The sequence below is a fragment of the Pristiophorus japonicus genome, chromosome 9, assembly GCF_044704955.1.
Source record: "Pristiophorus japonicus isolate sPriJap1 chromosome 9, sPriJap1.hap1, whole genome shotgun sequence".
In the NCBI taxonomy this organism is placed as follows: Eukaryota; Metazoa; Chordata; class Chondrichthyes; family Pristiophoridae; genus Pristiophorus; species Pristiophorus japonicus.
This window is the reverse complement of record NC_091985.1, coordinates 208,722,833-208,739,267: the sequence shown is the minus strand read 5'-3', so window position 1 is coordinate 208,739,267 and position 16,435 is coordinate 208,722,833. Positions and strand designations below refer to the sequence as shown.

The 16,435-nt window shown below is 45.1% G+C and overlaps 3 protein-coding genes and 1 pseudogene across 4 annotated transcripts in view; 1 reads left to right on the top strand and 3 right to left on the bottom strand.

The window, feature by feature from the left end:
* LOC139274097 (zinc finger protein 585A-like) overlaps window positions 1–16,435 on the bottom strand; it is a 144,827-nt gene that overhangs the window by 20,434 nt on the left and 107,958 nt on the right. The window lies entirely within an intron of this gene.
* LOC139273495 (zinc finger protein 530-like) overlaps window positions 1–16,435 on the top strand; it is a 167,308-nt gene that overhangs the window by 57,953 nt on the left and 92,920 nt on the right. The window lies entirely within an intron of this gene.
* LOC139273539 (histone H2A type 2-C-like) lies at window positions 36–389 on the bottom strand (the record flags this gene model as incomplete). Its single annotated transcript, XM_070890488.1, has 1 exon — window positions 36–389. A coding segment is annotated over exon 1 (354 nt), but the record flags the coding sequence as incomplete, so codon positions are not given.
* LOC139274337 (U2 spliceosomal RNA) lies at window positions 1,885–2,108 on the bottom strand (annotated as a pseudogene).

The following is a 16,435-nucleotide window of genomic DNA, read 5'->3' as shown; positions in this document are numbered from 1 at the left end:
CTTTACTTGGTCTTGGACGAAGTGGTGGTTTTCTTGGGCAGCAGCACAGCCTGGATATTCGGCAGCACTCCACCCTGAGCGATGGTCACCTTTCCCAGCAGCTTGTTGAGCTCCTCGTCGTTGCGGATGGCCAACTGCAGGTGTCTGGGGATGATGCGGGTCTTTTTGTTGTCGCGGGCCGCATTGCCGGCCAGCTCCAGGATTTCAGCGGTCAGATACTCGAGCACAGCAGCCATATAGACCGGGGCTCCGGCACCCACACGCTCAGCATAGTTCCCCTTTCGCAGGAGCCTGTGAACACGGCCCACAGGGAACTGCAGTCCGGCTCGGGAGGAGCGAGACTTGGCCTTGGCCCGAGCTTTACCGCTGGTTTTTCCTCTTCCAGACATTTCCACAATTCACAAGCTCAGAGAAAGAATGAGAAACTCCTCCCACATCTGCCCTTCTTATACATTCTGGAGGGATGCAGGGAGCGACCTTGTGATTGGTCACTCTGTGGTGAATTTCATTGGTCGGTTCCCATGACCAATCACAGCCTGTTTAGTCCACCAATGAAAGTAGGGCGAAAATGATTGGTTCTCAAAGTCAGAACCTAACGATTTTTTAAATTCAAAAATCCCGCCAATAATTGTTAAAATTGTGAATTATGTTAGTAACTTCACCATTAGCCAAATACTTCAAAATACTTTTTGTTTCCTTTTGTCTGATTCCATGTTTCCTTTGCAAATTCCAGCCTGTTACAATCAGCATTAAATTCGGCTTCAGGTTCAAATTGTCTGTAACGGGCGGGACTCAGTCCCCACTGATTGTGCACGGGACACATTCCAGCTCCATCGTTGTAAAAGTGAACTTTTTTTCATAGGAGCTGCTGTGGGAGTGAGACCAGAACTGAGAGTCCTTCTGTAAAAATAGAGGTGTTCAAACTGCCCCTGTTCTAGTCTCTAAGAACTCCCATTCTGGGTTGTTACACTGCGGGGAGTCTCGGGTTAATAAACGGACTGAGCCGCAACGGAATAAAAACAAAACGTGAAAAGGGCTTGAGTGAGAACGTGTGACTGAAATCGGAGTTTCCCCGCCCTCCCAAAATAAATTCGTCGGCAGGCGCTGTGAATGAACGGGTCTGGAAGCAAAGGGAAAGCGACCAGGGACCGTGTTTGTAGTTTACTCACTGCGGGAAATTCCAGCGACGCCAAGGTCGAACCCGTCAGTGAAGCTGCTTATAAGAATTCAAAACTAAATCTACAGCTGGAATTGTAAAGGGTCTCAAACACAATTGTTCGGGAAATAATTACAGTAAATTCAGTCTAAAGGGTGATGTGTTTGTGCAGCTCTTTCAATGATGTTGTGGGTGGCTCTTAAAAGAGCCATTGTGTTTGGGATTTGTTCCGTCAGGACAGCGTGGAGTTTTACTTGGAGCTGGTGTACTTGGTCACCGCCTTTGTCCCTTCCGACACAGCATGCTTGGCCAGCTCCCCGGATAGCAGCAGGCGCACGGCGGTCTGGATCTCCCGGGAACTGATGGTGCGACGCTTGTTGTAATGGGCCAGGCGGGAAGCCTCACCCGCAATGTACTCAGAAATATCGTTCACAAACGAGTTCATGATGCCCATGGCCTTGGAGGAGATGCCGGTGTCGGGGTGAACTTGCTTCATCACTTTGTAGATGTAAATGGAGTAACTCTCCTTCCTCGACTTTCTGCGCTTCTTGCCACCCTTCGGTGGTGTTTTCTTGATTACTTTCTTGGCACCCTTTTTCGAAGCTGGTTTCTTTTTTTTTTGAATCGTAGCCAATCTTTCCAATTCTTTGTCAGATCACAAACGCCAGAGGTCACCTTGCACACATCAAGGATCACCCTGCGCTAATGCTCTTAGCCAAAAGGCCTAGAGCCCAAGCACCGTTCCTGGAAGTACTGCAATACCAGGTTCGTGCCATGGAGGTGGATGGGTCAGCAACCCCATCCACTTCCGTCAAGCCACCCCACCCACCTCCTATTTCCAAAAAGCATAGGAAAGCTACCTTCCTGATCCAGGGAGAACCACTTTGGGGTCATGGTTACTCCCCTGTCAGGTCAGTTACGCATGATCTTAACCAAAAGGCCAAGAAGCGATTTCTTTTCCTCAGGCATCGTCTTGTTCAGTCAGGTACAGCTATAAAGGAAATTCTGCTCCGGGCTCGCATTATATAGGCAGCCCCACACTCCGCCCACAGCCCTATGCTAATGAGGGATAGGTGAAGGCAATGACTGTAATTGGTTCATTGGCCACGTTGTCAATTTCCATTGTTCTGCATCTCTCTGATTGGTCTCTTTAAACATCCAATCAGATTTATTGCTCACCAAAATCTCAAATTCTTGAATTAGGTCATCAATGACATCCCCTTCCGATTTATAATCTGTTCTTTATGTTTCATTCTGCTCTCAGGCAAAAATGGTTAATGATGGCCGGACTTATGAGGAAGGTTCACTCACGTTTTTTCCTGTATATATTCAATAATCTGAACAGCTATGTTTGTCGATCTACATTTCTACATGTTCGAGTCATTAACCGGTTTGTAACCGAGATTGCCTGAGGGTCACTTCTGATCAGGACATGGGAGTCCTTCTGTGAAGGCAAGAGCCCCTCACTGTCCTTCCGCCCTGATGCTAGCTTCCACCCATCGTTTAATTCAACACCTTTCTTATCTGTCACTGCTATAACATGGATGTAACAGCATGGATTTATGAAGGGGAAGTCATGTTTGACAAATTTGCTGGAATTCTTTGAGGATGTAATGAACAGGGTGGATAAAGAGGAACCAGTGGATGTGGTGTATTTGGAATTCCAGAAGGCATTTAACAAGGTGCCACCTAAAAGGTTACTGCACAAGACAAAAGTTCACAGGGTTGGGGGTAATATATTAGCATGGATAGGGGATTGGTTAACGAACAGAAACCAGAGAGTCGGGATAAATGGTTCATTCTCGGGTTGGCAATCAGTAACCAGTGGGGTGCCGCAGGGATCAGTGCTGGGACCCCAACTCTTTACTGTTATTTATGTATACTTGTATTTACTCTGTACACCCACCAAAGGGCTCATCCCCTGGAGTCCCAAGGAAGCACAGATATTTAAGGAGGCTTCACAGGTTAAAGAGGCACTCTGGAGACTTGCAACAAAAGACTACGGTCACACTTTGCTTTGAGTTCACAGTGTTCAATCTGACTCGTTCTCCATCTACTACAACTGGCAATGAGATACAGATAGCGAACCCAAAGATGCAGAGCACAGTGTGCATCCTGGAGAAATTCTCGGAGGGAGATGATTGGGAAACTTTTGCGGAGTGACTCGACCAATACTTTGTGGCCAATGAGTTAGATGGGGAAGAAAGCATTGCCAAATGAAGGGCGATCCTCCTCACTGTCTGTGGGGCACCAACGTATGTCCTCATGAAGAAACTGCTCACTCCAGCAAAACCCACAGAGAAATCATACCATGATTTGTGCACACTTGTCTGAGAGCATTTGAACCCGAAGGAAAGCATTCTGATGGCGAGGTACCGGTTCTGCACCTACAAAATGTCTGACGGCCAGTAAGTGGCGAGTTATGTCGCCAAGCTAAGATGCCTTACAGGACATTACGAATTTGAAGAACATTTGGAGCACATGCTCAGACACTTTTTCGTACTTGGCATTGGCCACGAAACCATACTTCGCAAACTTTTGACTGTAGAGACTCCAACCTTGAGTAAGGCCATAGCAATAGCCCAGGCATTCATTGCCACCAGTGACAATATAAAGCAAATCTCTCAGCACACAAGTGCTGCTACAAGTACTGTGAACAAAGTGATGTTGTTTTTGAATCGTAATGCAAAGGGCTGATCACATATACCTGCAAATACACGTCTGCAGATGTCTCAGAGTCCACCATCAAGGGTGATGAATGCAAGGCCATTAACACCTTGTTGACGCTGCGGGGGTGATCATTGTTTCCATTCATGCCGATTCAAAGAGTACATTTGCAAGGGCTGTGGAACAATGGGACACCTCCAACGACTGTGCAGGCGAGCTGCAAAGAATATTAAACCTAAAACCACCATGTTGCAGAAGAGGACAGATCCACAGAGGATCACGACGAACCAGAGCCTCAGATCGAGGAGAAAGAGGTACATGGAGTGCAGACATTCACCACAAATTGTCCCCCGATAATGCTAAATGTTGAACTAAATGGACACCCAGTGTTAATGGAGCTGGACACAGGTGCAAGCCAGTCCATCATGGGCAAAAATACTTTTGAAATATTGTGGTGCAACAAGACCTCAAGGCCAGTCTTAACTCCAGTTCGTAAGAAACTAAGAACTTACACGAAAGAACCGATTCCTGTAATCGGCAGTGCTACCATAAAGGTCTCCTACGATGGAGCGATGCACAAGCTACCACTCTGGGTGGTACCGAGCGATGGTCCCACGCTGCTCAGCAGGAGCTGGCTGGGAAAGATACACTGGAACGGGGACGACGTCTGAGCGCTATCGCCCGCTGACGACACTTCGTGTGCTCTGGTCTTAAACAAATTTCCTTTGCTGTTCGAATCAGGCATCGGGAAATTCCAAGGAGCAAAAGTGCAGATCCATCTAATTCCGGGGGCATGATCCATCCATCACAAGACGATAGCAGTACCGTACATGATGAGAGTAAGGGTAGAGATCAAGCTAGATCGGCTGCAAGGAGAGGGCATCATTTCACCGATCGAGTTTAATGAATGGGCCAGTCCTATCGTCCCAGTCCTCAAGGGAGATGGCACAGTCAAAATCTGAGGCGACTACAAAGTAACTATCAATCGTTTCTCCCTGCAGGACCAATACCCACTACCAAAGACCGATGACCTCTTTGCAACGCTGGCGGGAGGAAAGACGTTCACAAAGCTGGATCTGACTTCAGCCTACATGACGCAGGAACTGGAGGAATCATCAAACGCCCTCACCTGCATCAACACACACACACAAAGGTCTTTTTGTTTATAACAGATGCCCGTTTGGAATCCGATCGGCGGCGGCGATATTCCAGTTTATTCCGACTCTCTGCTTCCTGTCTACAAACCAGTTCTCTATCCACATCAGTACATTACCCCCAATACCATGTGCTTTGATTTTGAACACCAATCTCTTGTGCGGGACCTTGTCAAAAGCCTTTTGAAAGTCCAAATACACCACATCCACTGGTTCTCCCTTGTCCACTCTGCTAGTTACATCCTCAAAAAATTCCAGAAGATTCGTCAAGCATGATTGCCCTTTCATAAATCCATGCTGACTTGGACCGATCCTGTCCCTGCTTTCCAAATGTGCTGCTATTTCATCCTTAATAATTGATTCCAACATTTTCCCCACTACTGATATCAGGCTAACTGGTCTATAATTACCCGCTTTCTCTCTCTCTCCTTTTTTTCCAAAAGTGGTGTTACATTAGCTACCCTCCAGTCCATAGGAACTGATCCAGAGTCGATAGACTGTTGGAAAATGATCACCAATGCAGCTACTATTTCTAGGGCCACTTCCTGAAGTAATTTGGGATGCAGACTATCAGGCCCCGGAGATTTATCGGCCTTCAATCCCATCAATTTCCCGAATACACTTTCCCCCTAATAAGGATATCCTTCAGTAGTAATGAATGTTTATGTTTATAATAAAGTAAAGTATCTGAAGAGAGGAAACCGTATACAAACAGGGTCCTTGTCTGAGCTCACTGCAGTACAGCGGCACTCAGATTTTCCACACCAGGTGTGTATGACGGTTCTACAGAAAGTTATCAGCATCCAGACACAATACAAATCCGGCACTGGTCCATGAATGGGATCACCTGATTGATACAGTCGCGGTGTATATCTTCCACTCCCATAGGACTACCTGTAAAATTCTGAATCGCTTTCTGGATTATAACCACAGGTACCTGGGCTGTACAACAATTGTTCTCAGTCTATTGGAACCGAGTTAAGTGCCTGTGCAGGCAACAGAATGTCACAGAGCCCAGATCCTGATGTATCTGAGGGAGCGACAATGTATCTCTCGATCACCTTCTACATGGTTCTGGAGAACTCAACGCACTGAAACAAAATTACCAAATTTGAAATGTCTACTTTCTGTCCTGCTGCCTGCAATAGATGCACTTTGTGACACTCCTCACATCCTCACTGTAAGGCTGTGTTTCCATGTTCATGTCCAAGAACAGCAGACACAGTGAGATTGGGACTGAATCAGGAACATTCACTACTGATTTGGTGAAAGAAAGCAGCAATGATTTGAAAGAGTGCGGTGATTAACTTTCTCTGTTACCTTACACTGTACACATGCTCTCCCTTCCCCCACTCACTCCATGTTCCCAAACTACTTCCTGCTCCAATCTGCCTCTTACAAACAGCCCCCGATACCCCGACACAAAGCCCATTTACAGACACATTCCCAATGCGATGTACTGCTGTAAGGAGGCTGCTGTTTGCTCCCTTACTTGGGCCCGGGATATCTCCGCTCCCTGATGTGTTCAACGATCATCAGCCCAGCACAGAGGAAATGGCTGCTGCTGACAAAGCTGGGGGTGGGGAGCTCGCATGGGCCCTTCCCATCGGTTTAAATACTGGGCGGGGAGAGGGGGGAGGGGTGGCGGGGGCAGGCAAGTATTTCAATGCTGGAGCGTGAAGCCTGGAGGTAGATCTGGAAGCTCAGAAGCCACGGTCTCTGCTCAACCTGTCACCCTGTATTGTTCAGACTATGGGATGCGAGTGTGTGTTTTACACTGTATAGTTCAGACTATGGGATGTGAGTGTGTGTTTTACACTGTATTGTTCAGACTATGGGATGTGAGTGTGGGATTTACACTGTATAGTTCAGACTATGGGATGTGAGTGTGGGTTTTACACTGTATAGTTCAGACTATGGGATGTGAGTGTGTGTTTTACACTGTATAGTTCAGACTATGGGATGTGAGTGTGTGTTTTACACTGTATAGTTCAGACTATGGGATGTGAGTGTGTGTTTTACACTGTATTGTTGACTATGGGATGTGAGTGTGTGTTTTACACTGTATAGTTCAGAGTATGGGATGTGAGTGTGTGTTTTACACTGTATAGTTCAGACTATGGGATGTGAGTGTGGGTTTTACACTGTATTGTTCAGACTTTGGGATGTGAGTGTGTGTTCATTTTTATATGAATGGAAAAGCAGAATGTTTAAAAGAGAGACTAGTAAATGTAGTTATTCAGCGGGATAAGAGTGTCATTGTACACGGATCACATATAGTTAACTTGCAGCTACTGCAAGCAATTAGGAAGGTAAAGTATATGTTGGCCTTTATTACAAGGGGTTTGGAGTATAAGAGTAAAGAAGTGTGGCTGCAATTATGTAGGGCTTTGGTGAGACCACACCTGGATTACTGGGCACAGTTTTGGTCTCATTGCCCAAGGAAGGATATTAGAGGGGGGTGCAACATTGAATCCTGGGATAGGGAGATTGAGTGAAATGCACCTATACACTCTGGAGTTTAGAAGAATGAGAGCTGAACTCATTGAAACCTAAAAAAAAATCTTAGAAGGCTTGGCAGGGTAGATGCTGTGAGGATGTTTCCCTTTGCTGGATAGTCTGGATCTAGGGATCATAGTCTCAGGATAAGGGATCAGACACTTCGGACTGAGATGAGGAGAAATGTATTCACTTAGAGGGATGTGAATCTTTGGAATTCTATACACATAGGTCTGAGACACTCAGTCAATGAGTATATTCAAGACAGAGAACAAAGGGAATCAAGGGAAATGGGTATCAGGCAGGAGTTCAGGGTGAAGTTCAGCCATGAATGTAATGAATTGTGGAGCAGGCTCAAGGGGCCTTACTGCCTGCTTCTATTTCTTATTCTCTTACAGCTGTCAGTATCTGATACGTGAGTGTTGTTCTTTCTTCAGTTTTTGGTGGGCGAAAGTGGGTTTTATTATACACTATGTCAGCTTCTAGAATGTGACTGCGAGTTCCACTCTGTTTTTGCCTGTCTCCGGGATGTGAGTGTGGATTTTACTCTGTATCTGTCTGTCTCTGGTATGTCAATGTGGGTATTACCCTGTACCTGTCAGTTTCTCGTATGTGATTGGGGATTTATTCTGAACCTGTCAGTTTCTGTTATGAGAGTTTTATTCTGTACCTGTCATTTTCTAAATTTGTAACATGGGTTTTCCTCTGTATCTGCCAGTTTCTGGGATGTGAGTGTGATTTTTTTTGCATGTACCTGTCTGTTTCCAGTATGGGAATGTAGGTAAAACTCTGTAGTTCTCAGTCTCTGGGATGTGAGTGTGCGTTTTACTCTGTATCTGTCAGACTCTGGTATGTGAGTGGGGTTTTATTCTGTATCTGTCATTTTCTGGTATGTTAATGTGGGCTTTAATCAGTACCAACCAGTTTCTGATATGCGAGAGTGGATTTTAGCCTGTATCTGTCAGTTTATGATATGAGAGAGTGAGTATCTCTATTTGTCTTTTATGTAAGTGTCAGTTTTACTCTGTATAGCTTAGTCTCTGGTATGGGAGTGTGGATTTTGCTCTATAGCTGTCTGTCGGTGTGATGCAAGTGTGGATTTTACTCTGTATCCGTTAGTCTCTGATGTGAGAGTGTGAGTTTTACTCTGTATCTGTCAGTTTCTGGTATGCAAGTGTGGTTTTCCTCTATCATTCAGGCTCTGGGATGAAAGTGTGAGTTTTACTCTGTATGTTAATATCTGCGACGCGAGTCTGGGTTGTACTCTGTAACTTTCATTTTCTCAAATCTGAGTTGGGTTTTATTTTGTACCCGTCAGTTTCTAGTATATGAATAGGGGTTTTAATCTATACCTGTCAGTTTCTGCTGTGATAGATACAGCACAAATGCAGCACTATCAGTTTCTGATGTGTGAGTCTGTTTTAATCAGTACCTGTTAGGCTGTGGGATGTGAGCGTTCGTTTGACTCTGCATCGGTCAGTGTCTTTTATGTGGCTGTTGATTTTACTCTGTAGCTGTCGCTCTCTGGGATGTGAACGTGGGTTTGACTCTGTAGCTGTCATTTTCTCATGTGTGAGTGTGTTATAGACTGTATGTGTCACTCTCTGTGGTGTCAGTGTGGGCTTTACTCTGTATCTGTCAGTCTTTGGAAAGTGAGTTTGGTTTTAATCTTTACCTGTCAGTTTCTGGTATTTGTCTGTTGTTGTTACTCTCCAATTGTTAGTTTCCAGTATGTGATTGTGTATTTTAATCAGTACCTGCCAGTTTCTTGTACAGGAGTGTGGATATTAGTCATATCTTCCAGTCTCTGGTATGTGAATGTGTGTTTTACTTTATAGCTGTCTGACTCTGGAATGCAAGTGTGTATTTTATTCTGTATCTATTGGTTTACAGAATGTGTTAACAAAAACTGAGAGGTACAGAATAAAAGTTATGTGAATATCCATTTTACTCTGTATCAGTCACTTTCTAATATGTGAGTGTGGATTTTAACCTATATCTGCCAGTCAGTCAGTCTGTTACCATATGTGATTGTGATTCAATCTCAATCTGTCATTCACTGTGCCCGAGAGTATGTATCATTCTGTCTCTCTCAGTCCTGGCACTGCGTGTGGGTGTGGGGCCCATTCTGTGTGTCTCAGTCCCTGGCACTGCGTGTGGGTGTGGGGTCCATTCTGTGTCTCTCAGTCCATGGCACTGTTTGTGGGTGTGGGGTCCATTCTGTGTCTCTCAGTCCCTGGCACTGTTTGTGGGTGTGGGGTCCATTCTGTGTCTCTCAGTCCCTGGCACTGTTTGTGGGTGTGGGGTCCATTCTGTGTCTCTCAGTCCCTGGCACTGTTTGTAGGTGTGGGGTCCATTCTGTGTCTCTCAGTCTCTGGCACTGTTGGTGGGTGTGTGGTTCATTCTGTAGCTGTCAGTTTTTGCTACTGTTTGAGAGTGAGAGATTCACTCTGCCTCTGTTAGAATGGTGATGTGTGAGAGTGCAAGATTCATTATGTAATTGACAGTCTCTTGTACGTGCTATTCTTGCTCTGTGTGACTGTTGGATTCGGTTCCTTCTTTAGGCCTATGCTAGTTTGCGATTATCTGTGATTGTCTCAGGAGGAGGTTTGGTTCAGTCCATTACCTCCGTTTCTCTGCTCTTATATGTTAGTTGCTGGGTTTGAGAGTCAGTGTACAGACACCAGTGTGGATTGACACCGTGTCAGTCAGTCCTTGTGTGTGAGTAAGGGGGTGAAAATGGATCTGTCTCTCAGAGCGATATGTTTGGACTTATTGTACTGTTCCAAGTGACTGTAGGATTCATAATGTACCTTTGGGATTTGGATCACTGTGGGACTGACAGCTTCTGCTGCCTGTGACAATATGATTGAGGTCAGTTCTGTATCTCTGCACGCTGTGAGTGATAATGTACTTACTGTGTGAGAAGGAGCTGCCTGCACTGTTCCTTGTGTTCCAGGTGGAGGAAAGATCACATTTATCCTGGGGGTGAAGTATTTTGCTCCTAGAATAATATGAGAAAAATATTAGGTACAAGTCATGGACAGGTGCCCGTAGACTATAACAATAAAGTTATAATTAATGTGTATTTTTATAATAAAGTAAAGTATCTGGAGAAAGGAATGCGCGATACAAACAGTGACATTGTCTGACCTCACTGCAATACAGCGGCATTCAGATTCTCTCATCATCATCATCATAGGCGGTCCCTCGAACCAGGATGAATTGCTTCCACGTGAGTTCACAGATGTTTCAATGAAGGACCTGATATTCCAGTCCTGAACTCCAATTGAAAGGGTGGAAGATGCCTGTGCGTGGATTTTTTTTAACGTGTGGTGACCGTTGCACATCAGCCACCACACAGGCTTGACAGAGCTAGGACTTTATCCAGTGGCAAGGATTGACCAGGACTGGAGACCTGCTCGGCTGCACGGACCTAGTGCGCACAGACCCAGTGTGGGCTGGCCTGTGCTGCCCCTGGGCCATCGGCTCTTCTGGGCCCTGTACCCTCATTCGCCACGATCTCTCAGCGCTCCTCCACCACAAAACACTCGCCGCACCTCCGCCATGATCTCCCACCGCACATCCACACCAAACATTCGCCGAACCTCCGCCACGATCACCCACCGAATCTCAGCCATGATCCTTCAATGCTCCTCCGCCTCGATCACTCACCACACCTCTGCCACGACCATGAGCAGAGGAGCGGGACGGTCGTGGCGGAGGTGTGGTGAGTGATCAGATTCCCCACACCAGCTGTGTCAGACGGTTCTATAGTAAGTTATCAGCATCCAGACACAACCCAAACCCAGCACTGGTCCATGAATGGGAACACCCGATTGGCACAGTCCAGGTTTATATCTCCCACTTCCATGGAACTACCTGTACAATTCTGAATCGCTTCCTGGATTATAACCACAGGTATCTGGGCTGTACAACAATTGTTTTCAGTCTAATGAAACAGAGCTGAGAGCCTGTACAGTTAACAGAATGTCACAGATGTATCTGAGGGAGCGACAATGTATCTCTCGATCACCAGCAACACGGTTCTAGAGAATTCAACGCACCGAAACAAAATAACCGATTATTGAAATGTCTCCTGTCACACTCCTCTCCTGGTGCCTGCAATAGCTGCACTTTGTGACACTCCTCAAATCCTCACTGTCAGGCTGTGTTTCCACTGTTCACTGTCCAAGAACAGACACTGTGAGATTGGAACTGAATCAGGAACATTCACTACTGATTTGGGGAAAGAAAGCAGCACTGATTTGAAAGAGCGAGGTGATTTACTTTCTCTGTTACCTTACACCGTACACACACAGCCCGAGAATGGCCTCTCCCTTCCCCCACTCACTCTATGTTCCAAAACTAGTTCCTGCTGCACTCTGCCCCTCACAGACAGCCCCCGACTGAAGCTGAACTTACCCCGACTCAAAGCCCATCTGCGGACACAGTGCCAATGCGATGAGCTGCTGGAAGGAGGCTGCTGTTTGCTCCCTTACTCGGGCCCGGGATATCTCCGCTCCCTGATGTGTTCAACGATCATCAGCCGAGCACAGAGGAAACGGCAGCCGCTGACAGAGCTGGGGGAGCGGAGCTCGTCTGGGCCCTTCCCGTCGGTTTAAACGCTGTGTGGGGAGGGGAGGAGCAGCATGTATTTAGCACATGCTTAGACCATCTTTTTGTCACAAATTAAATGTGCAAAAATGGGATTGTTTCATAAGTTGATTTTATCTCTAATTAAATAGGCCACATTGAGAGGATTTTAATTATAATCCGAATTACCAACAAAATGATTCAGTGAGCCGGACACTGGAGTGGGATTTCCTGAAGAGTTTTACTCTTTCCGTCAGTCTCTGGTGTGTGAGTGTGCCCCTGTCATTTCTGATCGGGGACTATGGGTTTTACTTGCTGCATATTATTGTTCTGATAACTGGGTGTGTGTTTTATTCTGTACCTGTCAGTCTCTGCTATGGGAATGTGGGTTTTATTCTGTACCTGTCAGTCTCTGCTCTGTGAGTGTGGGTTTTATTCTGTACCTGTCAGCCTCTGCGATGCGAGTGCGGGTTTTACTGAACCTGTCAGTTTCCAGTATGCGAGTGTGGGTTTTTATCCTCAGTTTATGGTGGGAGAGTGTAGGTTTTATTCTGTACCTGTCAGTCTATGTTGTGAAAGTGTGCATTTTACTCTGTACCTGTCAGTTTCTAATTTGTGAGTGTAGGTTTTTTTCTGTACCTGTCAATCTCTGGAATGTGAGTTTGGGTTTATTCTATTTTAACCTGGCTATGAACCCTGCTCCCTCGCGGCATAGGTGTCCTCTGGAAATACACTCAGCAGATCAGTACGAATCTATTGCCAATTAGTCAAAAGTTTCAGATAAATGCACAAAATGCACAAACTGCTTCAAAAACAGACACAGGCTGTCAAAAATAATGAAAAACAAGGCCCAGTAGATTTAGAGAGAGAGCTCGGGCTGGTGGGAATCCATCACTGGATCGTTCACACAAGCCGAGTGGATTAATTTGGTGATAGTACGAATTCACTGGTAGGTATTCGGTGAGTAAGGTAAATAATCACCAGATTGGAATTTAGCTTTTGTCTTGTAACATCACAGATAAGTGGATCACAAGCAGGGTGGAGGAATGTGGTGATAGTAGGAATTCATTGCAAATTATTGACCTGGTTAGGAAATTGACTGAGCTGTAGGAGACAGAGGGTAGGGACAAAGGTTGGTTCTCAAGTTGGCAGGATGTGGTGTCCCACAGGGATCTATTTTGGGGCTTCAACTATCCTCAGTATTTATTGATGACTTAGTTGATGGCATAGAAAGACATATATCGAAATTTGCCGCTGACACAAAAGATAGCCGGCATTGCAGGCAGTGTAGTTGAAAGCATCAAATTACAAAGGGATAGCGATAGATTAAGTTAATGGGCAAAACTGCGTCAAATCGATTTCAATGTAGACACTTTGGACATAAAAAAGATACAAGAGGGTACATTGTAAATGGTGGAAAGCTAAAAACAATGGAGGTCCACAGAGACTTGGGAGTCGAGATACATAGATCATTAAAATGTCATGAACAAGTACAGAAAATAATCAGAAAGGCTAATGGAATGCTGGCTTTTACATCTCGAGCACTAGAATACTAGGGGGTAGAAGTTATGCTGCAGCTATACAAAGCCCTGGTTAGCCAACACCTGGAGCACTGAGAGCAGTTCTGGGCACCATGCCTTAGGAAGGTTATATTGGCCTTGGAGCGAGTGCAGCGTAGATTTACCAGAATGATACTCACTCCAAGGTTTAAGGTATGAGGAAAAATTACACAAATTAGGACTGTATTCACTAGAATTTAGGTTAAGGGCTGATCTGATCGAAGTTTAAGATATTAAGCGGAACAGATGGGGTAGATCGAGAGAAACTATTTCCGCTGGTTGGGGATTCTCGGACTCGGGGCATAGTCTAAAAATTAGAGCCAGAACTTTTAGCAGTGAAATGAGGAAACACATTTATATATGATGGGTGGTAGAAGTTTGGAACTTGCTTCCTCAAACACCAATTGATGCTAGGTCAGTTGTTAATTTTAAATTGGAGATTGATAGCTGTTTGTTAACTAAAGGTATTAAAGGATCTGGTCAAAGGCGGGTATATGGAGTAAGGTCGCAGATCAGCCATCATCTCATTGAATGGGGGAACAGGCTCGAGGAGCTGAATGGCCTGTTCCTGTTCCAATGTTCGTTCCTCCACTTTATCTCCAGTGTCACCATCAAGCACTCCAAGGGCACATACAATACTGAGCACCCTCTACATTACCTTGGCATTACTACTGTCACTCTGTCCCCAGCCCTACTCCAAACCATTTCTGTTCCTGAATTTATAAACTAGGAAAACGTAGAAACGATAAATCCTCAGGACTGGATGAATTGCATCCGCGCAAAATAAACCATGCAAAGGAAGAGCCCATCGAGAGAATTGTGTTTAGTTCTGTACCTCACGAATTATGTATTAGCTTTGGCGGGGGTGCAGCACAGATTCAGCAGATTGATACCGGGGCAAAAAGGGTTAATTTATGAGGACAGGTGGCATAGACAAGTCTTTTACTTCCTTGAGGATAGAAAATGAAGAATGATATCATTGACATGTTTAAGATGATAGAGAGATACTATTTCATCTGGTGGGAGATCCAGAACAAGGGGAATAAACTTAAAAGTTAAAGCTAGGCCGTTCAGGGGTGAGGCCAGGAGGCACTTTTTCACACAAAGGTTAGTAGAAATCTGGAAATCTCTCCCCCAAAAAGCTGGAGCTCAACTGAAACGTTCAAGACTCAGACTGACTGATTTTTGTTAGGTTAGGTTCTGTGTGTCTGTGTATTGACACACAAAGACAAACACACACACACACACACACAGACATGCTGAAACACACACATGGGTTAAGGGTGTAGGTGGACTGAAAGGGTTTAAGCAGACTTTTAAAGGCACTTGTTCATCAGTCCGTCAGCCGATTTTGGGCCTGGTTTGGTACAAATCTGACCTCTCACCAAGGACTGTGTTTGAACTCCCCACATTCATTTTACACAAGTCCTTCAGATTGGTAGGAGTGAAAGCTCAGCGTTTTGACCCTCTGTGACACCCAGCCCATTGCTGAAGATTGTTTCGAGTGCTGTACCATGTCTTTTCAGAATTCACTACAGAATTACATAGTATTTACTGCACAGAAACAGGCCATTCGGCCCAACATGTTCATGACTCTGTTTATACACACAAGCATTCTCTCACCTTAGTTCACCTCACCCTATCATATCCTTCTATTCCTTTCTCCCTCATGTACGTATCTAGCTTCCCCTTAAAGGCGCTCAGCTATTCACCTTAACTCCATGTGCTAGCAAGCTCTACATTCTAACCACTCTCTGGGTAAAGAGGTTTCTCCTGAATTCCTTATTGGATTTATTAGTGACTATCTTATATTTATGTCCCTAGTTTTGGACTCCCCACAAGTGATAACATCTTCTCTACATCGACCCCAACAAACAGCTACATAATTATAAAGATCTCTATAAGCCTTCTCTTTTCTAGAGAAAGAGCCCCAGCATATTCAGCCATTCTGGATACTTATAACCTCTCACTTCTGGTGTCATCCTTGAAAATCTTTTTTGCAACAGCCACAGTGCCTGTATATCTTTTTCATAATATGGAGACCAAAACTGAACACAGTATTCCAAGTGTGGTCTAAACAAGGTTCCATATACGTTTCACAAAACTTCTCTGCTTTGCAATTATCTTACTCGAGAAATGAGACCCAGTGCTTTATTTACATTTCCATTGCTTTTAATGATTTGTGCATCTGTCCCCCTAGATCACTGGTGGGCAAAATATGGCCCATGGACCATATTCGGCCTGCCAAGACATTCTAACCGGCCCGCTGGATGGGACAGAAATCGAACGCGAGCCGGAGCTCGAGCTGCACATTCGTCTTTCCACTTTCACTTCTCATGAGTCAGTGATAGAACCGAACTGCAGACAAGGAAAAAACATAGTAATAAATTCAAATTAATAAATCGCCAAAGCGATTCTCTCTGGCCCGATCTTAACAGGATCCGTTCCGTAATTCTAGACTCCAATGGCAGATGTCGGTACCCAGAATGCAGTGCGTACTAGAATATGCCCTATCCAATTTAGAGCGGAGTCATGGCTGCTCATCTCCACAAATCTTTTACCGAAGAGGGTGACTGGTGCTGCATCTTTCCTCTCCCGGTACAATGGCAGGGGAGTTCTCATCTCGCACCAATTGGGACGGCATTAGTAATCTTTGCAGAGGGACATAATGATGACTGAGGTGGGACATTGATGCTGACACAGACTCTGAAGAGGGTACAGTTCTATTTCACAGCACTGATTTACAGAGACCAGAAGATACCACAACATTTTCAACATTTATCTTTGATTCATTTCTAAGCAGT